The sequence below is a fragment of the Suncus etruscus genome, chromosome 2, assembly GCF_024139225.1.
Source record: "Suncus etruscus isolate mSunEtr1 chromosome 2, mSunEtr1.pri.cur, whole genome shotgun sequence".
Taxonomy (NCBI): domain Eukaryota; kingdom Metazoa; phylum Chordata; class Mammalia; order Eulipotyphla; family Soricidae; genus Suncus; species Suncus etruscus.
In genome coordinates, this window is record NC_064849.1 from 31,810,686 (window position 1) to 31,835,073 (window position 24,388).

At 53.7% G+C, this 24,388-nt stretch overlaps 2 protein-coding genes and 1 non-coding gene across 4 annotated transcripts in view; all 3 read right to left on the minus strand.

The window, feature by feature from the left end:
- Positions 1 to 5,454: 5,454 nt before the first annotated feature.
- Positions 5,455 to 11,665, minus strand: GMPPA (GDP-mannose pyrophosphorylase A). Of its 2 annotated transcripts, none has more exons than XM_049768294.1 (14): positions 11,546 to 11,665; positions 10,715 to 10,775; positions 10,509 to 10,606; positions 9,125 to 9,228; positions 8,749 to 8,935; positions 8,485 to 8,544; positions 7,850 to 7,980; positions 7,384 to 7,398; positions 7,023 to 7,157; positions 6,824 to 6,921; positions 6,662 to 6,708; positions 6,398 to 6,490; positions 6,141 to 6,309; positions 5,455 to 5,739 (listed from the first exon to the last, which is right to left on the minus strand). In XM_049768294.1, the coding sequence occupies exons 2-14, from the start codon at positions 10,752 to 10,754 to the stop codon at positions 5,639 to 5,641; spliced, it is 1,278 nt and encodes a 425-aa protein (XP_049624251.1). In that variant the 5' UTR covers positions 10,755 to 10,775; positions 11,546 to 11,665; the 3' UTR covers positions 5,455 to 5,638. The 2 variants fall into 2 exon arrangements, with proteins under 2 accessions (XP_049624251.1, XP_049624250.1); XM_049768293.1 differs by having other exon boundaries at positions 11,323 to 11,630.
- A 1,760-nt stretch (positions 11,666 to 13,425) lies between these two features.
- LOC126002828 (U1 spliceosomal RNA) lies at positions 13,426 to 13,584 on the minus strand. The gene has a single exon (XR_007493453.1). It is a non-coding gene; the product is annotated as a U1 spliceosomal RNA (small nuclear RNA).
- A 5,515-nt stretch (positions 13,585 to 19,099) lies between these two features.
- The window catches only part of SPEG (striated muscle enriched protein kinase), a 61,106-nt gene continuing 55,817 nt past the window's right edge, over positions 19,100 to 24,388 (minus strand). The window contains 9 exon segments of the mRNA XM_049768418.1: positions 19,100 to 20,080; positions 21,654 to 21,803; positions 21,905 to 21,982; positions 23,177 to 23,261; positions 23,264 to 23,309; positions 23,311 to 23,355; positions 23,357 to 23,399; positions 23,507 to 23,675; positions 23,678 to 23,746. Of these exon segments, the coding sequence (XP_049624375.1) occupies positions 19,888 to 20,080; positions 21,654 to 21,803; positions 21,905 to 21,982; positions 23,177 to 23,261; positions 23,264 to 23,309; positions 23,311 to 23,355; positions 23,357 to 23,399; positions 23,507 to 23,675; positions 23,678 to 23,746 (878 nt within the window). The 3' untranslated portion in view covers positions 19,100 to 19,887.

Consider the following 24,388-nt stretch of genomic DNA (forward strand, 5'->3'; position numbering starts at 1 on the left):
GTTGTCCCCAGCGGCTCATCCCAGTGGCTTCCTCTGGCAGGGTATCCCCAGCAAGCCCCTGCCCTTAGCCTCGGGGTCAGATAAGACCCTTGGGGTCAGCGGCCGCATCTGTACCCCCTGGAAGGGGAAGTTGGGGGTGGCTCAGGCAGCCACTGCCGAGTTAGCCCTAGGAGCGTCGCACAGTCCCTTCTGTCCTTTGCCTTGAGCCTCCTCTCCTGTGCTCGCACCCCCAGGCACCCCACATCTACAGAGCCCATTCCCCAGCCTCCCTCTCTTCCCCTTTTCTCCTAGTATTGATTTTTCTTTACTGGTTTTTTTTAAGGTGATTTAATTGCTTTTTTAAGGTTACTTCAGTCTGGGACTCTGCCAAGACACGGGTAACTGCACCCAGCTCTCTCTAGTATCCACCACTGCCCTGGACTTTTGTGTCTGTTCCTAAATTCTCCGTGGCCCCTGAGATCCCCCAGGCTGTTTTGCCTGCTGGCCGCCCACCGTGAGCCAGGTCATTTCCTGTGTACTGGGGACCGCTGCCCAGGAACCAAGGGACAGGCTGGCGGTGGGCAGTGAGGCGAACTCCAGGCTGCTGGAAAGGGGAACAGTGGTGAGGGGAACGAAGTGGCTGTTTGCCCCACAGCCAGCTGTCTAACTGTCCCCATGTCCCTCTCAGCCTGTCTCCAAGACCCCCAGGGATTTGCTTCTTTTTGATTATGGGAGTCGCCCCCTCCCCACCATCCTTTCTGATGGCCCTTCATCCTCCCCTGCTGCTGGGCCCCAACTTCTCCAATCTCTGCTGCCCCGACCCCCCCTTCCCCTCTGGCCCCCTGCTCTTTCTCCCCCCTCTCCCCGCTTCCCTGCCTGCCTCCCTCTCTGCCCGGCTGCAGTTGGGTGATAATCTCCCTCATTTAGCCTCCCGGCTGCTTCCCCGGCTCATTGCCCAGCTGGTCCCTGGGGCCCGGCCCAGCTTTTTCCCCACCCCCAGCCTGGTGCCCAAGCTCCCCTAGCCCCTCCTCGTGCCCCCACCCCCACCCTAGGGACCAGCTGCCCCCTGCCAGGAGCCTCTGGGCCAAATGGGGCCACCGGCTGCGGGACCTCAATAGAGGGTTCAGGGGGCACGGAGGGGGGTCCCTGGGAGGCTCCGGCCAGGCCTCTTCTGCCCTCCAGTTGTCCCCACTTTCCACATTTGTCCCCAGTCGCCTTCTCTGCCAGCCCCTCCCCACCCCCAGGGGGCTGGACTGGGCTTGGTGACAGCAGGAAGAGGCGGAGATGATGGCACTGTAGCCGCAGAATGCGGCAGGGCCAGGGCATGGGGACAGGGCAGAGGGCTGGAGCCACCAGGCCCACCTCACTAGGGCCAAAGACCCCAAAGACTGCTCTCTCAGGACCCAGCTTGGCTGGCTCTGAGGCCCCTCCTGCTCCTAGGGGCTCCGGAGTTTGGCTTCTACTCCTACCCCAGGGTCCCCTGAGCTGAGCACAAGTCCAATTCATAACACCACTTTGCACCCAGAAGGGCCCAGGCAATGCCCTCCTGAAACCCCTTGCCCCAGCACCCACCCATTTCCCTGAGGACACACCAGGACCCACTCCCCAGCCCAATAACCCCTCCCCATCCGGGTCTAGCTTCTGTGTGGATCAAGCGATGGGTCAATGTGGGCCAGCATGTTTCGTGGCGGGAAGGGCTGAGATGGGGGTTGGGGGCCGGGGCTGGGCCAGGCCTGGCTGGCGAGCAAGCCACGGTGACAAACGGGCTGTGCGGGGGCCGAGGGGCGGGGGGCGGACGGCTGCTGATTTATCTGGGTTATTTATGCCGCGGACGAGGCAGGAGAAGCGGTTAATGAGAGTCCCAGGGAAGGGGGGTGATGGTGGGGAGGCCCAGACGTGATCAGAGGCTGCTGAAGAGGGTTAGTGTCCCACCGCTAGCCCTGCCTGCCCCCCCACAGCCCTCCAGCCAAGGGGAACCCTCCCATCACACCCCTGCTGGAGCATAAGCTGGCTTGGCTTTGAGTTCTCCTTTGCAGGGCTTGTCTGTCCAGTTGCTTCAACCCCCGTCATGCCCTTTGGGACATCCTAGAATGAAAGAGACCAGAGCCAAGATCTTAGGGGCAGATAGTAGTAGTGGCCACAGGGCCAGGGAGACATGCAAGCTGGGCTATGGGTGTCTACCCAGTCTGATGGGAGAGGCCATTGGGAGTAGAGGGGTGGCTGATAAAAAAAAAGAAAAAGAAAAAGAAAAAAAAAAAAAAGAATGGTGAGGCTGGAGAGAGCGCAGAGGGCGCTCAGGGGTGCAGGTCTTGTGTCAGGGCCCAGCTGTCTTGGGGGACCAGGGGTGGACCTGGAGGTGCCGGACAGAGAAGAGCTAACCGGGGGGAAGGAGGGGGAGAGGATCTGGGAAAGGAGGGGGAGAGGGTTTTGCAGCAGTGAAAGCTGCTGGGAGCAGATAAGGAGCAAGGCAGCGGGAGGGATTAAAGCTCCGAGGGGCCCGGGCGATGTGGGACTGGAAGGGGGGTGTGCTGGGGGAGGGGGACGGAGGGCAAGACACTGGCCAAGGAGAGAAAGGAAGAAAGCAAGGATTCCAGGTGTGGGGAGGCTGGGTTTAATCAGGGGCCAAGCATGGCCATCGTCGCCTGGCTAAAATGCTCTTTCTGGGGAAGGGGACATTTCTCCTGTGGAAGCAAGTCAGGGGTAGCAGAGCAAAGGAGGGGGTGCAGTGCCCGGTGCGAACCTGGCATTGGGTGTGAGTATGGTGGATGAGTAGGGGGGATAGCGGCAGGGGCCAGCCCTGGGAGGTCAGGAGCTTCAGGCTGCAAATTGAGACAGGCAGTGCCTCTTGGAGGCAGCTGATGGGATAACGTCCTGGAGAGCAAGTCTGTGGGGGCAGCCTGCCAGCAGGGTGGAGACCCCTACTTTGGGCCCAGTGCAGTGAGGCTCACATCTCAAAGGAAGGGCCTTTGTGGGGTGCACGCAGCTCTCCCTCCCCAGGCTCAAGGCCTCTACCCTGCTGCCAGCTCCAGCCCATGGGAGCTCAGGGGTGGCCCTGGGCGGCGGAGGGGGAGCCTTCGGGCCGGGGGCGGGAGGCGGAGTGATTGCCTGTTTGTCAGTTCTCCAGTCTGCACACAGGAGCGCCTTAAGTGTGCGGGTGGGTGTAGCTGAGCCTCGCCTCAAGAGTTTGTGTCTGTTGGCAGAGGTGTCGGGGAGTCTGTCTGGGGAGGGCTGGAGGGGGTCCTGAACCCACTTTGGCCCCCAGCTCCCCACCTCGTGTTTTGGGGAGCTGGGCTCTGGGCACACCCAGCTGTGCTCCGTGCTGATGCGGCAGATGTGGCAGGGCCCCAGCTGTGCCTGCATCCCCGGAGGAGGAGGGGCTGCAATCTGCTCCCCGGTAATGGCAGCCGCGTGCCAGGGGAGGGGTTGTGGCGGGGAGGGGATGTGGGGGCCCCTGCTGCCCCCCCCGCCCCCCCCCCAGCCGCGTTCTTGGCTGGGCCACTTCCCCCTCGCTGGCTCCTGAAGCCCATCCAACTCCTCTCTCCACACTCAGTCCCTGTCCCTAGCTCTCTTCTCCCTTGTCTCCCATCCAGCTTGGTGCCAGAGACCCGCCCCCCCCAACTTACCCGGCCCCCAGCTCGCTCCCCCTCGCTGATTTTACAGAAAAATCTTTTTATGGAAACTGAAGGGGAAAAAAAAATACCGCTAATGGTAGAAGCGCACCCCTCCCCCGCATCCCTCCCCCCCCAACATCATCCCCCACTTCCCAGCCCAGTTCCCTGGCTTCTCCCTTCTCTACCCCAGAGGTCTTGGAGGTGGTTGGGGGCTACCCCAGTCTGATCTCCCTCCAAAAGCAGGCACTCGTACCCACATCCAGGACTGTCAAAGTGGGGAGGACATTGCCACAGGACCCCCCCCCCCCCAGCACACACACAACAGAGGCAGAGGTCCCAAGAGCCTGGGACGCTGCTTCTTCCAAAGCTTTGGCCTCCCCAGCCCCCTCCTGGCCTCAGACACTGACCCTTTCCCCTCCCGGCACCTCCCCAACATGTCCCCACCCCCACTGAGCCCCAAGGGGGGTCCCGGGGGCCAGGGCCTGACACAGACTTATTGGATTTCACGGTGTTTTGCTGAGAAAATAATTAAATTATCATATTTATGATGGAGCTGCCATGCCCCTGCCAACCACTCGGAACAGACAGGTCAGGGCTGCAGGAGGCAAGGGGAGCATCCAGGGGGCCTGGCCCCTCCCATGGGCTGTGACTCCAAGCCCAGAGGAGGCACTGATGTCCCCAAGCAGCCCTGTGGAGGTGACCTGTTCTCCGAGGGGCAGGAAGGTGGGTGATGGGTCAGGAGAGCTAACATGATCCCTTTGCCCCTGACTGGGCTGGGGCTGAGTCCAGGCCTCCAGGTAGGTGACCTGAGGCTCAAGCCCTGCATCCTTCACTCTCCAGAAAGCAGAGATCGCACCTTCCCCGAGACTCCAGGCCTGCTGCTGCAGCCGCTCTCAAGGCAGCTCCTAGCCAAGCCCTGGGCTCTGTCCCAGCCTCTGGTGCTGATCAAACGGCCCACAGCCCCCACAGCCTGCCACCCCTGCCTGCTGCCAGGACCCCCTCCTCCCTCCCACCCACACCCAGGGCCCCCCCATTCTCTTCGGGTAATTAGATTCCTCTCAATTAGCAGATTACGATCATTACCAGCTCATCTGGCAACTAAGCTCCGCACCCACAGCTGGGGAAGGGGGGGTATCAGGAGGGGCATGGGAGGGTCATGGGCAGGCAAGAGAGGTGGTGAGGGTCTGGGGGGGGCAGAAAGTGAAGGAGGAAGAACCCTCCTTCCCTGAGAGCCTTGCCAGGGTGCTGAGAAGTGCCACCCCTGCCCCCTACTGTTGGCATAGAGCACACCAGAGTCTTTTTAGAGAGGCAGGCACTGGTTCAGGGCCACCCCCCAACCCCACCAGGGGAGTAGCAGTCACCAGAGAGATCCCCCCCCATCCCCGAGCCACCCAGAGCCAGGCAGCAGCAGATGGAGCTGGCAAAGCAGAAAACATGCCGGGCTGGGACTCAGCAGGCGACATGGAGCAGGGCTGTGTGTGTGGGGTGAGCCAGGCTTGCCCCTGGCTTCTAGGGCCCAGGCCTGTTGCCTGCACCCCACAGTCCAGCAGAAGTCCTCCATCCTTCCCTCTGGAATCATAACACTGAGGGGACTGAGCAGGCTCAATGAAGAGGAACAGGGAGAGGGGTAAGCTGGGGTGCAGGCAGAGGCCTGGGGGTGGGGGGCAGGAGACTGCAGGGCCTTTCCTTCCTCAGAACTGGGGAGAGGCTGAGGCCTGAAGGGGGGGTTACTAGGCCTCCAGATTCATTATTCATGAGCCCGCAGCAACGACTCCAATTTAAATGCTAATGTGGGGGGGCCTGACTCAGCGGCCCCCCTCCCGCCTCCACCCCCAGCCCAGGCACAAGCGGAGTCCGTGCTGGCTCCAAGTTCATTGGGGTTTATTGGGGAGCGGAGAGGGAAGGCTGGTGACCCCTGGCCACCCACATTGCTCCCAGCGGGTAAAGATCCTGCCTGGCTACCCACAGGCCTTTCTGGACCGAGGCCGCAGGCAGGCAGAGCCTCACAGAGAGGAGTTGGGGGGGGGCCCTGAGGCAGGCAGCCCCCTTTAGAGGATGATCTGGTTGGTGAAGCTGCGGCTCAGCTCCTTGTGTGGCAGAACAATGGAGTTCAGGATGAGCACCTCGGCAGGGATCCGGACGCGGCAGCCTGCAGTGTGGACGAGGGTAGCAGGAGGAGGCCATGGATGGGGAAGGTAGGCTGGGCGGGCACAGAGGTGGGGCCATTGCCCTCTGAGGAATCCGCAGCCTGCCCATCTGTGTCCTGGCTGCAGGCCCCTGTGATTCACACGGGCTGGCACCCAGCAGGAACTGGGCAAATGTTTGCTGAAGGAACGCACGTGCATGAGTACACACACACATGCAAACTCGAGCACACGGCCTTGTGAGCACACACACAAGCACACACAGTGTGTTTACAAACACACACAAGTGTACACATGTACACACAAACACAATCATGCACACGCACACTGGCATGGGTGTGCACACGCAGGCCCTCGCAAGATACAGGACATGGCCGTCCCCTGCTCCAGTCCTGAGTGGTCCTACCCAGAATGGTGATGGCTGGTAGAAGTTTCCCATCCTTGAAGAGGCTCTCACTGTCCATGTGGGCTCGAGGGTCATTGGGGTTGGGATCGTTGGGGGTACCTTCCACGCGGGCCCAGCGCCCCACTGTGCTCCCCCAGCCCACAATGCTGTGCAGGACACATGTGTGCTCCTGACAAACAAGGTGGTGTGAGGTGAGGGGGCCACGGCCAACGCAGCACCCCATACAGACATCCTTCCCCCCCTCCACCTTTTCTTACCTGCAACATGGCCCCATGGAGGACGATGGTCTCTCGGAGCCGCACCCCCTCACCCACAACCACGCCTTCCCCAATGGAGACATTGGGGCCCAGCTGTGGAGAGAATGGCAGTTCATAAGTCCTGGAGATGCACAGCACACCCCAAATTCAACCCCCTTGGGGAAAGAGGTGGCTGTCAAGCCTTGAATTCAGGAGGTAGCCACAACTGCCACATCTCCCAATCCCAGTGCTATCCCTCCTCTGGCTGGCTCTGACCCCACTTACCACAGCTGAAGGATCCACCTTAGCCGTTGGGTGGATATAAACATTCCCTAGAAAGCAGAGGAGAGGTCATAGGGGCAACACACTCACAGCAGACCCCTTCTCAGGGGGCGGAGAGCAGCGAGCAGAGGAAGGTGAAGTTTAAGGACTAGGATGAGTGGGTACCTCGAATCCATGGGCCCTCCGGGCTGTGCTTGGCAAGGCGTTCTGGATGGGTCAACTGGTACTGGCTCAGATAGAGGCGGGAGGCATAAAGGGCTGAGCTGGGGGGGTGTCACAAAGTGGAATTTGGGGTTCATAAAGTGAAGTGACAGCTGGAGGAACACTAAGGACCTGGTCCCCTGGTCCCCCAACCCCTTCCTACCCAGCAGACTTGATCTGGCTCCAGACCCCATCTGTGAGGTGCACATAGATCTGGCCCTGTCCAGCCAGTGCTGAGAACACGTCCTGCTCCAGGCGGATGGTGCCTGCTCCCGGCCACAGGCCTGATGTTCCCTCCCTGGCAAGAGACAGAGTAAGAAAGGAAAGGGGAGAGAAGCCCCCTACTCCCAACCACTGTGGCTGGATCCTCTCCCAAGGGTGTCCCATCCCCAGGAGCTTTCCCACAGGCCCCAAGCATATCAGCCTTCACAACCCCAGCTGGGGTACCTGGGGAACTAGAATCCCACATATCAACCAACAGACCCTCCCTCTTGCTAGACAGGCAGAAGTAGACATAGACTCACCCCGGAGAAAGGCAGCTGGTGAGGGCAGAAAGAGAGGAAGAGAGAGATGGTAGAAGTGCTGGCTCATGAAGGACAGAAAGAGCGGGAGAAAGGAGGGGCAGAGACAGGGGTGCAGGGGAGGGGCCCAGGGTCCAGGACTATAGCTGTTAGACAGCAAGACTCAGTGTGCTATGCTCCCAGGGCCACCAGAGCGTGTGTGTGAGTGCTGCCCTCTGTTCTGAAAAAAATCTCAGGGACACAGGGACATTGGGGAGCTGGAAAGAAGACACTGGAGGGGGCGTGGCAAGCAGCGGGGACAGAGAAGCCAGTGGGATGGATAAGGAAGAGGGACAGAATGAGGTTAGAAGAGGCGGGCCAGGACGCTGGGCTGAGAAGGAGAAGGAAGGTGAGGCACGCATGAGCTCAGGGAGGGAATCTGCAGAGACCAGGGTGGGAGTTATGACTGGGACCAGGGGTGCTGCCTCACAGGTGCCCATCTTGCTGATTACGCTGGAAGACTTCCCGGAGGGGTTTCAGAGCTTCGGGGGAGAACAGGTAGATGCCGCAGTTGATGATGTCACTCACGAAAGTGCTAGGCTTCTCCACATAGTGCAGGACCTGAAGGTGTGGTGCTAAGGATGCTGCTGGGGTCCTGCCTGCACCCCACCCCTCACACCAGGGAGCTGGCCCACAAAGCAGAAGCAAAGCATTATGCCACTGAGCACAGGGTAGTGCACCAGCTTGGCCCTCCCTGACAGGCAGCTCCTCAGCTAGTACCTGGCACTGTGTCTCCCCCTGGAGGTCTTCACACAGATCACATGGTCCCTCCCTCTCCCTGAAAGGCCTTCAGATCAGGCATCTCCTCCTCCAGGAAGCCCTCCTGTGCCCCTACAGCTCCCTTATATGCCCCTAACCTGCTCTACAGTGGCACACTCTGGGTTGGAGGTGCACTGAGCCCCTGGCTCTGGCCTGATCTCTGGGAGAAACCAGGGTGATGGATGGTACACACAGGCTCCCACAACCCCTAGTGTGATCCCAGTCTTTAGAAAACAGGATAGGCAGGGATGACGAAGAGGCCTGATGCCCAAAGCAGACACTCCAGCCAGCCCCCTCTTTCCTTACCTCATGTGTCTGGGGGTTCTCCACTATGCAGCCATAGTTGAGGGACTGCATCCTATTTGCCTGGGAGACAGACGGCCGAGACAGTGACCTGCCTGCCCTGGGTGGCCGCTTTGCCCGCTTCCCCTGCTGGGCCTGGCCCACAGCACCTAGCACGCAGCTTGTTGACAGGCCTGTCACCCCAGCCGGGTGACAGCTGACAGCTGCCCTCCCTCTCTGCCTCCCAGTAGCTAAGGGGCCTCCCCCCTTCCCAGATCCCACACTCACCGTGGTGCCCAGCAGCAGGAAAGGGTGAGGCTGGCGTCTGTGGGCGGCCAGCATGGCATTCAGGGGGAAGTCGGAGCACACATCTGCATTGAGCACGAAGAAGGCCTCGGGGCTGCCGGCCAGGATCTGGTCCCGGAAGTGGTAGAGCCCCCCACCAGTGCCCAGGGGGGCAAATTCCTGCAGGTACCTGTCCCCAAGGGATCCCAGAGCCAGCTCAATAAGAGGAGAGACCCTGATCAGGACCTCTCCTGTTTCTAAAGCCCGCTACCCTGCAAGCCCATAGAGAAAAGAATGTTGTTCTGCAGTGGCAGGATACTCCAGAACCAGTGGGGTGCCTTGCTTCCCCCATCCTGACATGGCACATGCATGTAGATACCTGATGGGAAGGTTGAATTCCTGCTGAGCACCTTCCAGAAAGCGAGTGAGGGCCTCATCGGGTTGGTAGAAGCCAATGAGCAGTATCTCCTGCATCCCAGGGACCTGCAGACAGGAACAAGGTGGAGACTACAATCTGACAGGAGGGAAATTCATGAGACCCAGAATCCAAGAGTGTAGAGTGAGAAGTGAATATTGGCCTTTGTGGCAGGGTTCTCTACTTTCCCTTGCTGGCCTACACAGCCTCAACTTTCCATCTTCAGGCCAGAGAGCTATTACAGCAGGTAGGTGATTGTCTTGCACACATCAAAGTTAGAAATCCCTGGCACCCCTATGTTCCTGGAATCCCACCGAAGTGATCCCTGAAAACACAGCCAGGTAAATCCTAAGAACTGCTGGGTGTGACTCAAAAAAAAAAACCACAACAACAAAATAACATTAAAAATATTTATGGGCCCGGAGAGATAGCACAGCGGCGTTTGCCTTGCAAGCAGTCGATCCAGGACCAAAGGTTGTTGGTTCGAATCCCAGTGTCCCATATGGTCCCCCGTGCCTGCCAGGAGCTATTTCTGAGAAGACAGCCAGGAGTAACCCCTGAGCACCGCCGGGTGTGGCCCAAAAACCAATATATATATATATATATATATATATATATATATATATATAATTTAATTTTTTCCCTTTTTTCTCTACCCGCACCCCCAGTCAACCTTTGACAACCTTTGTTGGTTTCCCCCATATTTGACCAATAATCTTGAGGTCAGCACAAGGCAAGGAGATTATTTTATTATCCAAAGTCCTGAACCATGCACTTTAAGAATAAATTTTGTCATCTCAGAGTGCAGGTTGACCCCCACTACCCCATTTTTTACAACCCAGGAAATTAAGGCTCAAACAGGCTGAGAAATTTGTTCAAGTTCCTATATCAGAAAGAGGCTAGAGTGAAATAATGTCTTGCTGTGCTGGAGCAATAGTATAGTAGGTATAGCACTTGTCTTGCACACAGACACACAAATGGATTCTGAATAAAGAGATGGGGATGGGGGCCAGAGAGTTAATAAAGAGGGAAATGCTTGTTTAGCATGCGGTGGACCTGAGTTTGATTCCTGGCACTCACCAGGAGTAATCCCTGAGCACAGAATCAGGAGTAAGCCCTGAACACCGCTGGGTGTGATTGTTCCCCTCTTCCCCAAAACAGGGACAGGATGTGACTGGACTGGCAGGCAAAGTGGGGGTAGGGGTGGCGGTAGAGGTGAGTTGCTAGATTGCACAAAGAATGCTCTAGGGGGCGTCATTCTCAGGATAATTTCCAATGAGACTTTCCTGGTGGAAAGAGGTCGTGGTTGGAGAGAAAGACAGCATAAAAGGGATGAGCTGGAAGTTACCTGCGTACAGGCTTCAATGTGGTGCTGGATCATAGGGACCCCTGCCACTGGAAACAGGGGTTTGGGCACTTCAAAAGACAAAGGCCTGAAACGAGTCCCTGGGGAAAGTCAGAATAGCACAGTTCAGTTTTCTTTGTCCCCAACTTCCTTCATCCGGCCAACAATTCTAGTTCAACCTCCTCCACCCACTCCCCAGGGCTCCTCACCCTTTTGGGGACCTCCAATCAGGATCACAGCTTTGAGCATGGCAGCACTTGCTACCTAAACCTTAAATTCCAACAGAGAAATTAGTTTAGACCTTGCACCCTCAACTCAGGAATGGCCCAACCAAACTCTACAAAGCAACTCTTAAAGACCTCTGCCAGAATATCAGTCCAAATATTGAAGCAAAAATATAGTTTCTTTTGGACACACCTCCCCAAACCCTACACTTCAGAAATCCCAACCCAGATTTCACTGGGCTTTCAAGAAAGTCTCACCATGATTCCTCCTCCTCAATCCTGAAATCCACCTGACGAGTGTGACCCCAAAAGAAGCCCACTGGACACTAAGTCAGTAGTAACTCTAGACCAAAAAATTAAAAATAAAGGGGAAATCCTAAACCCGTTTATCTCGCTCTAGATGTTAATCTCTTAATCCAACAGTGAGCCCTGAATATATTTAACTCCTGATGCTGCGAGTGTGTCCCAGACATTTAACTTTTAAAATCCTGAGTGAATCCCAAGTATTGAACTAAATGCAGACCTGGTCCCTGATGAATCCCAGATCCTAGCAAAACCCCGATCTGAGCTGAATTCTGCACCCTAAAACGAACCTCCAGGTGATGATTCCCTGAATTAAGGGACAGATTCCCTGGGCATCCAAACACCGAATCCGCAAGCCTCAGGGTCGCAATATTGATAATCAACGCTCAATCTCTGACTGCTGGCCCTCAACTAACCTGTCTAATAAACCCCCAACTCGAGAAGTCAGGGTTCAAGGCAGCAACACGGGGTGGGTGGGGGGCGGACAGCCAGCTGGGCCCACTGTGAGCGTACCCTGTCTAGGGGCTTGACCTTTCCTGCAACCCTTTTCGCCACCACTTGATCGGCTCCTTTCACCATCAGCTCCTTCCCTTTATTCCAGCTGTCCATCGCTCCTTCCGCGCACGTGTCTTCTCGCATCTCGCGAGAACTCGTTCGCAGAGCTTGCCGGGAAATGTAGTTCTTATGCGCTACTCAGCCCTCGAAGTGGAATTTAAGAGCGGGCAAGGGGGCGTGGTCAAGGGATGGAGAGAGCTGATCCAAGCGAGGATAGGATCTAAGAGACCAGCGATCCCCAAAGTAGCAGCCAAAGTAGATAGAAAACTACTTCTGGGGCCGGAGAGATAGCATGAAGGTAGAGAGTTTGCATTGCATGCAAAAGGACGGTGGTTCGAATCCTGGCATCCCATATGATCCCCCGAGCCTGCCAGGAGTGATTTCTGAGTGTAGAGCCAGGAGGAATCCCTAACTGAGCGTTGCCGTGTGTGACCCAAAAACAAACAAAACAAACAAACAAACAAAAAAGAAAGAAAGAAAACTATTTCTACAAAATAGAAGGGGCCGGAGCAATAGCACAGCGGCTAGGGCATTGTCTTGCACGCAACTGACCCAGTACCCCAGAGAGTCCCCCAAACCCAACCATCAGAAGTGAGCCCTGAGCACCGCATCGGGCATATCTCCAAAAGAAAAAGAAATTAGAAGTAATAGGGAGAAAGCAGGAGTAGAGACAAGAGGGTGAGAGGCCATACTTAAAAAGGACAGGGCCTGGGGCCGGTGTGGTGGCACAAACGGTAGGTAGGGTGTTTGTCTTGCACGCGCTGACCTAGGACTGACCAGGTTTGATCCCCTGGTGTCGTATATGGTCCCTCAAGCCGGGAGCGATTTCTAGCGCATAGCCAGGAGTAACCCCTGAGCGTCACTGGGTGTGGCCCAAAAACCAAATCAAGGGGCTAGAGAAATAGCATGGAAGTAGGACGTTTGCCTTGCATGCAGAAGGACTATGGTTCGAATTCCGGCAACCCATATGGTCCCCCGAGCCTGCCAGGAGCGATTTCTGAGCGTAGAGCCATGAGTAACCCCTGAGAACTGCCGGGTGTGGCTCAAAAACCAAAACAAATAAACCCTAACTCAAACTAACCGCCGCCACCACCACCCGCAAAAAAGAAGTAGAAGAAAGAAAAGGACAGGGCCTGGAAGAAAGACCCTCACCTCCGGGAAGCAGAGCCAACGGCTGATGCTCCTCCCTCTGAGAATTAAAGGATGTGAGAAGAAATCGGAGATCTGCTCTACTATCTGTAAAATTAAGCACTGTACTACTAAGTTTGGGTGCAGGAGAGAAACTTTACTAAGCAAGTAAGAGAGGGTTGTTGGGCTCACCCCTCCCAGCCCCACATCCAGGACTCTGGAGAAAGGTCTGAAGATCCCTTTAGGCCACATCCATGGAGCTTTTTTCCCCTCCACGTACACAGGCTGTTCCCCAGAACAGATCTTACTTGCTGATCAGCTAATACCGACGATCTCTAAGTACACCCTGGGGAAGGGGATTCGGGAGTACAATTACACACACTCTGGCTAGGCTAATTTAACAGCTCTGTTCAGCCTTTCAGATCCTTGGGAGGTGTAGGTATGCACCGACTCAGGTCCCCGCCCAGCCTGTTGGTCATCCACTTTATCCAACCACAGCTGGTGCCTTTGCTCCACTTCATTTTATCTAGCCCCTTAGAATCCTGGAAGCAGGGAAAAGGAAAGGACCAGAAGGAGCAGCGAGCTGGCAGGGGTGGTCCCACGATTCCTAGAACCTGGTTTTGCTTTCAAACTCTCCATGTGTTATTAGGATGTGACTTCATTTTCTTTTTTGTTCTTTCTTTCTTTCCTTTTTTTTTTTTTTTTTTTTGCAGGGGAGAGTGCGCACACAGTCCCCCATTACCATAAATTACGCAGTTTCCCACATTTGGGGAAATTGCAGGGGTCAGCACACCCGGAGTGCAATGGGCGAGCCTCACCCTGGGGAAACCACCTTCCTGATCATGGAATCGCCCATGCCAGATAAGTATGTGACTTCATTTTCTTGCACTTATATATGGGATTCATCTCGATCCAAAGGGGTCCAAAGAAAAACTGGGGAGAGGCCCTGGGTGATAATACAGCAGGTATGTTTTTGTTTGTTTGGTTTTGGTTTTTGGGTCACACCCGGCAGCGCTCTGGGGTTACTCCTGGCTCTATGCTCAGAAATTGCTTCTGGAAGGTTCAGGGGACCATATGGGATGCCAGGATTCGAACCACTGATCTTCTGATTGCAAGGCAAATGCCTTACCTCCATACTATCTCTCCGGCCCCAGGGTTTGTTTGTTTGTATGTTTTTGCCTCGTAGACTTTGATCCTGGGCACCCAATCGCCACCAGAAGTGAGTAAAGACCTAGGAGTAAACCCTAAGCATCTCTGGATATAACACACACACACCCCACTCACACCAAACAGAAATACCAAAAAGAAACTAGGAGGAATGTGGATATATCTATCTCCTAGCGCCTTAGCTAGCAGCCAGAAAGCTAAGCACAGATCCCTAAACCGGGGTCTGCATAAGGTAAGGTTTGCTGTGACCTTGAGGTCCCATTTCCACATCTCAACTTGGGTAGGAGGGGATTCCTGGTCACAACCAGGGGCTGAGCCACAGACCTGGTGGTAAAATGCTTGCGACTGCACCCAGAGGGTGCCATCCTGGGGTGTGCTGTTCTGTGTCCTGGCACTACCCGGGCGCTCCGGCCTTCCATGAGGTCGAAGCACTGGCCGAAGGGGCTGGTTATGTTGATGCTGTACTAGCCCAGGTCAGTGCGCTGGCCACGGTGCAGTGACAGTCAGGAACCTCGTTGTCTGTCACTTGGCTGTCCTTGCTCCACTTGCTCCAGCAGATGAAATGGTCCAGGAAAGCCGAGAGTCAGCAGGTCAGCTTGACCCCACTGCCTTCCAACAGTACCCAGCGCAACCCGTTATTGCACAGCTCCTTCTGGGACTCAGCTTCAGACTGAGTAAAGGGCCCATGGCGTAGGACAAAGCTCCAGTAGTGCCAGTAGTACTGGCTACAGGCATGCTGCCCCCTGCTGGCACCTTTGATTCCTAAAGCCTTATTTGGGTGTTTATTTCTTTGTTTATTTTGAGGGGGGTTGGGCCCACACCTGATGGCTCTCAGGAGGAATCATTCCTGGCAGGCAGGGAATCGAACCCGGGTCTGTCACGTGCAAAGCAAATGGCTACAGTCAGTGCTATTGCTCCAGCCCCCTATTGGTAAGAGCACAAAAGAATGACGGCCTGCTGCTACTTACATGGCAGATCTACTTGTGTTGGCCACGCTCTTATCCCTGTAACCTCTGTCCCCTTAGACCAGAGACCCTAGTGTTCCCTGACCCTATGCTCTGGCATTCCACTTCCTCAGAGCACTAAGAGCTTTCCCTCACCTGTAGCCCAGGTAAGAGATCTAGAAGTGAATAACTGCACACTCCACCTGGGTGGTTATTGATGTCCAGGGTACATCCTGGCGGTGGCCAATAGCCATAGTTTGTTTGTTATTTTATTTATTTATGTTTGCAGCAGTTTCTGTGGAACTCTGGGAAGCAGAAAACAACCAAGGAAATCTGCATTGACAGAGACTGAGATCTTTGGCCTTCCCTCTTCTCCATTCAGAATATGACAGGGTAAGGCTGTCTAGGATCTGTTTAGGGTTGCAGACTCACATTTGGGAAATAAACTTCAGGACCTCTATCAGATTTCATGGAGTTTATCCGGATGGCACTGTGTGGGTACATGCAGGTGCTCAGCCCTAAACCCTGTTTTTTGTTTATTTGTTTGTTTGTTTGTTTTTGGGTCATACTCAGCAGTGCTCAGGGGTTACACCTGGCTCTACACTCAGAAATTGCCCCTGGCAGGCTGCGGGAACCATATGGGATGCCAGGATTCAAACCACCGTCCTTTTGCACGCAAGGTAAATGCCTTACCTCCATGCTATCTCTCTGGCCCCATGAACCCTGTATTTGTTGTTGTTGTTATTATTTTTTTTTCGGCCTCACCCAGAGGCACTCAGGGGTTAATCCTGGCTCTATGCTCAGAAATCGCTCCTGGCAGGCTCTGGGGACCATATGGGATGCCGGGATTTGAACCACTGACCTTCTGCATGCAAGGCAAATGCCTTACCTCCATGCTATCTCTCCAGCCCCATGAACACTGTTTTTTAAAACATTATTATTATGTTGGAATAACCAGGTCCCTCTCTATTCTTCACCCCGAGGTGTGATCTGGCGCTTTCTAATAAAGATCCTGGGTCTCAGAACGCGCTTTTGCGTTTTCTGGTTTTTCTCCATCGAACCATCTGCTTTTTCCTAGTGGAAGGCTTGCGTGTTGTGATTCCTGAACCTCTTTTACCCTCTTCACTGTTTGTGAATTATTTTCTGAGTCAGCATTTGCTTCGAAACCCGCGTCTCTCCAATGTTCTGGTCTTGGAGCATGAAGCTTCCTCCACATTATTATTATTATTATTATTATTATTATTATTATTATTATTATTATTATTTGTTTGGGGGACTGTACCCAGCAGTGCTCAGTACTTACTCCTGACTCTGTGCTCAGAAATCACTTTTTTGTTTTTAGAATTTTGGGGGGGGTTTGGGTCACACCTGGCAGTGCTCAGGGATTACTCCTGGTGCTACACTCAGAAATCGCTCCTGGCAGATTCGGGGGATCATATGGGATGCCGGGATTCGAACCACCTTCCTTCTGTATGCAAGGCAAACACCTTAGCTCCATTTTATCTCTCCGCCCCAAAAATCACTCTTGATGATGGGGGGTGGGGGGCATATAGGATGTTGGGAATTGAACCAAGGTTGACCTCCTGCAAGGAGTACCCCCACTTACAATTGCTTTGGCCTTGAACTTTTTTTTGGGAGGGGGGTGTTGGGCTACACCCAGTGGTGCTCAGGTATAACTCCAGGCTTTACGCTCAGAAATCGCTCTTGACAGGCTCAGAGGACCATATGGGGTGCCAGGGATTGATCTCAGGTTCTTCCCGGGCAGGCCGCTTGCAAGGCAAACGCCCTACCCACTGTGCTATCGCTCCGGTCCCTGAACCCTGTTTTTTATGCAGAACTTCTTCCTCATCTGGCTTTACATGGTTGCCTTCCCAGTTTCCTCACTCCCACCACTTCAGCCTTTGCCCCCTGACCCAAGTAGGCTCCTTATTTAGATGGAGTAAGCCTGGAATGTTGGCTCAGCAGTTGGGTCATGTATGTGTGTGTGTGTGTAGAAACCAAGAAATGTTGGGGTACACCACACATTGGTGCAAGAATAGCTGGTGAGTCAGATAACAGGTCCACCAAACACTCACAGAAGGGGTCTGAGCATTTGCAGGAAGGTTACCAGAATGTAGCCAGAGTAGCAGCAGGCCCACTAATCAGGAGGGAGCTAAATGGGCTCTCAGGATCAATAAGGAAACAGCTACTCCTTTGTCCCTACCCCTCCACCATTGCCCCCCGAATAGTCTAAAGCTGTTATTTTAATACACTGCCCCCTGGCGGTCAACTGAAAGAAACCTAGAGGGGATGGAAATGGGTTTTTGTTTTTGTTTTTGTTTTTTTTGTTGTTTTTTTTTTTGTGGTTTTTGGGTCACACCCAGCAGTGCTCAGGGGTTATTCCTGGCTCCAGGCTCAGAAATCGCTCCTGGCAGGCACAGGGGACCATATGGGACGCCGGGATTCGAACCGATGACCTCCTGCATGAAAGGCAAACACCTCACCTCCATGCTATCTCTCCAGCCCGGAAATGGGTTTTTATTTGTTTTTATTTTCAGACAACACCGGGCTATTCTCAGGGGTTACTCCTGGCTCTACGTCCTGGAATCACTCTGAGCGAGCTGTAGAAATCGTATGGGATACCATGGATAGAGCTCTGCATAAAAAGCAAGAGCCCTACCCATTGGACTATTTCTCCATTCTGGAGCCAGAATGATATCACAGTGTGGCTGACCGGGGTTCTATCCTATAGGGGCATCCTATATGGTCCCTTGAGCCTTCCAGGATTGATTTCTGAGCACAGAACCGGGAGTAACCCCTGAGCGCTGCCAGGTATGGCAAACTATCTCTCAGTCCCTCAAAAAATTTTTGACGCTGATCGACCTTCAGCTCCTCCAGTTCTACTTCTCTGGTGAACACGAGAGTCTAACTGGGCTGCTTTCTTCCCAAAGATCATCAGGAATAACTACTCCCCAGTTCTAGGTCTGGCTTGTGTCCTTTTGGGGGTATAAACTGAAGTTTAGGGGCAGCTGATCTCCTGCCATGAAGTTTCTGTTCACCCCTCTGAGACTTGCCAGGACTCCATTCGCTGGAGAGGCCAAGGGACCAGCTGGAGCACTGCTCTGTCACTGCTGTTCAGGGGTGGAGTGCTGCCTCCTCAGAGCAGAGTAATTTTGACACGGCTCTGCTGACATAAATTACCTCTGCTCCTCCGGGTTTGGAACAGGCAGTTCACATGCCATTTCCAATGGAGATGGGAAGGGAGCTCAAGATCAGGGCAGGAGGTGGGGTGCAGAGAAATTTTTGCCACTTTTCAAGATATGTGTTCAGGCACCTCATTTTTATATGAAAACACTTGCAGTGTGGAGGGGATTAGAGACCTTCCCAGGCAAACAGTAGATCTTCATCGCTGTAATGACAGGTGGGCAAAGCAGCTCTCGGGTCCCTTCCAGCTGGCTTTAACATTCTGTTATTTTATGATGATGGGGTTTGCCTCTTCCCTGGGGGGGCCTGGGAAGCCAGAGAGGCTGGGTAGGGCTGGGCAAAGGCTTGTTTGGACTTAAGCCAAGGTGCCCTCAACCTCAATCTCAATCTGCACACTCGAGCCAGCTCTCTGATCATGGGCGGTGGTGGGGAGGGAGGCAGTTTTATTTCCTTGCCAAGAACCATTTTCTACATGGGGAAGAGAAGAAGCAGTCTAGTTCATTTGAATGTTGGGAGAACTGTCCTCTCACTCCTTCCCCCCACCTCAGGACAGGGCAGCCCTGCCTTGGCGTATGACACAGGGTCTACTTCGAGTTTGATATGTCCCAGAACCTTAAGAAAATTCCTGTTGGTGTCCCCCATTACATGTCACTTTGTGCTACTGGTTCCCTAATGATCATGCCCTGACACCCAGCTGGGGTTGAATAGTTTCTTTGCAGCTCATCACACTAGCTACTCTCACCAAATATGATGAACATCTTCTTGTTCCAGGGGTTACTAGGAGCTAGCCTGACCCCCACTAAGAACAAAGGTAGTCATCAGCCTAGGAGCAGAGTGTGGGCTGGTGCATTTCAGAATCCAGCATTGTCAATTGGGGCTATGGGACATGGGGGGGGTATATTGAGAGCGCTGGAAGGGGTCTAGTGGCTTTTCTAGGATTTCAGAAACTTCCGGGGGAGAAGTCTAGAGCAAAGTGTTTCCATCCTCTAGGAGTAGAGTAGACACCAGAGCTGGGCAGGGAGGATCCAATGGTACTTTCTGGCACAGAGAAGCTCAGCACCCCATGTCTCCCCCATATACCACACACAGGTCCTGCTACTAGCCATTTTTATTTCCCTTATAACAGACAGACAGACAGACAGCTGCATGGACAGCTGGGTGGTGGGGTGGTGGGTGTCAGGACAACATGGGCAATAGGAACTAGGTGAAAGGAAAACTTCACAAAAGTCAATAAATAAATAAATACGAATGGGGAGAAGGAGGAAGGCCACAGAGGGATGGTGGGAACACCCTTGGGCCAGCACTGAGTGCCCCAGAGGGCAGGTGTGGTGCCTGGTCCTCCCCTTCCTCCTCTTGCCTCTAGTCACCCCCTTTCCTGCATCTCCTCTGAATCCTCTTCCCTCTCTGCTCACCACTCTCAGTCCCATCTCTGGCTTCCTGCCACTGTCCCACATCCTGTCCCTGTCTCTTAGTCCCTCTCAATCCTTCTGGCCAGCCCATGGCCCTGAGCTCCTTCCTTCTTTGCCCCTTCAGCCCCAGGCACCTTCTTAGTGGGTGCCCCCCAGATACAGTCTCCCCTTACCCACAGGACCTCATTAGAGTCCCCCTCCCTAACCCTCAGCTTCTTGCTTCCCCCGCCCTTCTCGCCCTTCCTCCTGCTCCACCACAGTCCAGCCTGTCCGACGGGGCCCTGGTCTGGCTCTGGCCCGATGGACTGGGCCGGAGCCTGGGGCCTCTGTGCCCACAGGTCCATGAGGTAAGAGCCCCTGCCGGATGTTGCTGCTGGTGGTGTCTGAAGGCCCTGGGGCCTCCTGGCTCAGCATGGGCCCTGGAATGGAGCCCCGAGTTGAAGCCCGAGGCTGGCTGGGGTCCGAGCCACTAGGGGTTGCCTGGGTAAGAGCGTAGCAGGACCTTGTGGCGGGTGGCAGCCTCCGTACGACGGCGGCGCTGCTCACTCAGGAACTCTTTGAGCCGGTTGGTGGTGAAGGTGAGTGTCTGGCGGCGCAGCTTCATCAGGTAGGCGTCCTGCAGCCACGGGTGGGCCAGACAGTCCTGCAGCGAGGGCCGGCTCCTGCCAGGGGCCAGGGACAGTGAGGCATAGCCAGCACCCACCTATCCCACCCACAATCTGATTCTCCCAGGCAAACTGGAGGCTCAGTTTCCCAATCTCCAGTGAGAACAGTGATCCTGCCTGTTTCCTAAGGCTGTCCCAGGCTTCAAGCATGGGCAGTACAACGAGGAAGGCAGAGGAATAGTAGGGGCAATAGTAAGGATGGATAGTCACAGTAGTAACAGTAAGAGTACTAGCAATACTAGTAGTACTACTAGTATAGTATAGTATAGTATATATACTATATAGTATAGTATACTAGTACTACTAGTAGTAGAGTAATAGAGAAATCCAAATATCTCAAGCATGGGCTTGTAAAGCCATTAACAAAGAGAATAATTGAAACAATAGTAAAAAAAATGTAAAGTAATAGTAATGATAGCACAAGAGAATTCATAGCAATAATAGTAGAAACAGCATCCAAGAGAGCATAGAGAAATAATAGCAATTACAAAAGTAAAGAAACCCTCATTGTTTCAAGTTTCAAAATGGGAAGTACAACCATAAAGTGATAGGAATAGAAGAAGCTACAGTAAGAACATGTAGTAATAATAGTAGTGAGGATATGGAATAGTAACAGTAGTAGCAATAGCATGAACATTAGTAACAGCAATAGTAATTTTAGTAGCATAGTAAGGGAATTGAGTAATAACAATAATGATATTAAGACTAGTAGTGATAAGAGGAGAAGGAATAAAAGAATAGTAATGGCCAAAGAATGAGAAGGAACACAATAGCAGTAACAGTAAAAGCAGTGAAAGAATTAGAAATGTCTTGGCTCCAGAATATAGCAAGAGGGAAAGAAATTGAGTGGAGGAGGAGAAACACAAATATGAAAGGATGAGGAACAAGGGCCAAGAGGTCTCGGGTGCATTGGTAGTGTTAAGAAAGGGCAGAGCTAAATATCGAAGCCAGAACCAACAACAATGACATTATGAGACAAACTTTAACAATTCAAACTTAAAATGGGCCTATTATGTTAGTAGGCTGGGGCTCAGGAGATGGTGGCATGGAATGCACTCTGAGAACATTGGTGGAGGGAGGTCTAGCTGGTGATGGGATAGGCCCTGAAACATAGTATGGTCTGAAACCCAACTATGAAGAACTTTGTAAATCACAATGGTTTCAACAAAATGTTAAATAAAAGGGAGGGAGGAGCGATAGCACAACAGGTAGGGCATTGCCTTGCACGTGGCTAACTTGGGACCAACATGGGTTCAATCCCTGGCATCCCATATGGTCCCCCGAGCCTGTCAGGAATGATTTCTGAGTGCAAAACTAGGGGTAACCCTTGAGAGCTGCCGGGTATGCCCCTCCCACCCCCGCCAAGAATAGAAGTGGTAGTAAAGGAACTACCCGAGGTACAAGATAGAGAGTAGTAGCAGTACAAACACTAGTGGGGTTGCTGCTGCCAAGCGCCACCTGCAGGCCAGGAGAAATAGAGCAACCGAGGGGAAGGACATCAGGTCTGGTTGGGGCTGGGAATGGTGTATCTGTGCCTTCAGGGGCATTTGTGCGTTTCGGGTGTACTCACCAGGGATGTACTGAGAGGGCCTTTCTCAAGAACAGGGTGGCGCTTTGGGAGGTATTGGGGTAGAGCTGGAAGGCATCAAAACGGCCCCCCACGATCCGAGCCTCTGTTTCCTGGGGATCTGGCTCATAGAAGGGGGAACGTCCACTCAACCTGGGCAGGGGAGACAGTTCCAGTTCATTGGTACCTGAAGAATTAGGGGCATTGATGTGGGGGCGAGATTTGGGAGCAGAAGTGGGCTGGGGGGCACTCACATGATGTAAGTGAGCACGCCCACACCCCAAATGTCTGTGGCAGAGCCGATTGGGTCTCCCTTCACCATCTCAGGAGCTGCAGGAGACAAGAGGACAAGCTGAAGGGTTTCTCTGTGGCAGGGTTGGATCAGAGAGAGAAAGAGTGCACCTCGCACTTGGATCAGGGTCCTGTCCAGGTTACCAGACTGAATGTCAGGGAGGCAGGTCAGAGTGAGAGAAGTAGGGCCTAGGCTGGAGGACTCATAACTGCAGAGAAGCTGCAAACCAAATTCACTAGTTTGCTCAGATCAGCTCTCAGGTGGCAGGCCTAGGGCAAAGAGTGGGGATGAAAACCAGAGCTCTGAGTCAGTCTATCTCTAAGTGCAGGTCTGCCCCTTCAGGCAATGGAGATGGGACAATCTATTGGCCAGTGGGTAATGCGGTTTGTAGAGTAAATGGGGGTGGGGGTAGGGCAGAATGCACAGGAAGTATTTAGTAGGTCTCTGATGGTGCCTGGCTTTCCTTCAAGAAGTTAATGATTGATTTTCCTGTCTTCCCTGTGTTATCACATCCAGCCCTACCATTTATAACTGTCTGAAATTAGACACATACTTAACCTCAAAATGCCTCTGTTTTCTCATCTGTAAAAGGGGGGGTGACATGATGCTTGAGAATATCTTCAGAAAGAATTTAGCTTATTCATATCAACAATCAGCAGTTGCTTTATAGCAGCTTGGTGAAAGAGACCAGAAAGATGGCTCAAAGGGCTAGAACTCAGGTTTTGTAGGGGGAAGGTGAGTTTGATCCTTGTTACCTTGTGGTCCTCCCCCCACAAATGGCAGCTTTGGAGCTGGAGTGATAGTACAGTCAATTAAGCATTGGCCTTGCATATGGCCAACTGGATTCAAATTTCTGGTCACCCTGTCTGCTCCCCCAAGCACTGCCAGGAGTGATTTCTGAGTGTAGAGCCATGAGTAGCATTGCTGAGTGTGGTCCAAAAAAGCAAGAAAAAAAAAAAAGGGGGGGTGTCTTTGAGTCAGAGTGAGAGCACAGTAGATAAGGCATTTGTCTCACACATGGTCAACCCAGGTTGGATCCCCAGTATCTCAGATGGTTCCTTGTGCTGGGCCAGGAGGGATCCCTGAGCTCACAGCCAGGAGTAAGCCCTAAGCATCCTCAGGTATGGCACAAAATAAGTGAGAAAAGGCAGTTTTGTGGGTGAAGCAGGTTGAGCCCTGGCTGCCACCTCTCTGGGAAGGTTTCCCGGCCCCCTGCCTGCCCGGTTCTCACCCATGAATCTCCAGTGTGCCGGTGCGGTGGCCAAGGGGGCTGCAGGGCTTGGGGTTGTAGGGCTGAGCACTTCCAAAGTCCACAATCTCAGGGCATTTTCAGGAGCCAGTAGCAGGTTGTCAGGCTTGATGTCCAGGGTGCAGCACATGGTGGCCATGTAGATAGTCCAGGCCTTGCAACAGCTTGTACCACGTATGTGGCCACATCATCCTCAGAATATCGAAACCTAGGGGGGACAGAGGCGTTTGCCAGTGACCATCTGGGAGTCACCAGCTGGCCCCAGCCCAGGGTGTTTCTGCTCCTTTCGTCCTGTAGCCCACCTCTCTCCAATACCTGTCACTGAGCCCACATAAGAGCTCCCGGTTGCCACAGCTCTCAGCGATGAGCACAAGGTAGCGGGGGGTGATGTAGGCCTCATGCAGGGACATGAGCCGCTCGTGGTGCAGTGCTCGCAGCACCTCATACTCTTGTAGGACCCGCCGCTTGCCCTCAGCTGCATATGCACAATCTTGGCCACAAAAGTCCGCCCTGTGGCGTTTTCCCCGGCATGTCCGCACCACACCAAAGCGGCCCCTGTGTGATAAAGAGAAACCACCACCCCCCAGGTTTAGAGAGGCAAGGACCAGTCCTCATGGTGGAAACAGGGGGGTCCAGAAGTCTTTGGCAGGTAAGAATGCTGTGATTCCCAATGTGGGGCTCAATCATGGAACCTCAGCTCTACAACTGCCTGAATCAAACCTCTTTTGTTTTGGAGCATATATAGCAAGCAGTGCTCAGGACTTACTCCTGGCTCATGCTTAGGGGTCATTCCTGGTAGGGCTCAGGGTACCCCATGTGGTGCTGGGGTTGGAAACCAGGTCATTTGTATGCAAGGTTGGCACCTCACCTGATGAACTTTCTTGCCTCCGGGGTGAATCTTGGAAGCTCCTTAATCTCATTGGGGAAATGGGGGTGCTAAAATAGCTCCCTTTCAGTTTTTGGGCCATACCTGGCAATACTCAGGGTTTACTCTTGGCCCTAAGCTCAGGAGTCATCTTGGTGGGGCTTGGGAGATCATCTGGGATGATGGCAATTGAACCCAGGTCTACTGTGTGCTAGGCAAATGCCCTTCCTGCTGTGCTATCGCTCTGGCCTCAGTTCCCCTTTCTCGTGGTGGTTGTGAAATGAGTTCCCAGAGCTTGTCATATTCAGAATCTGGGATGCAGTTTCCTGGTG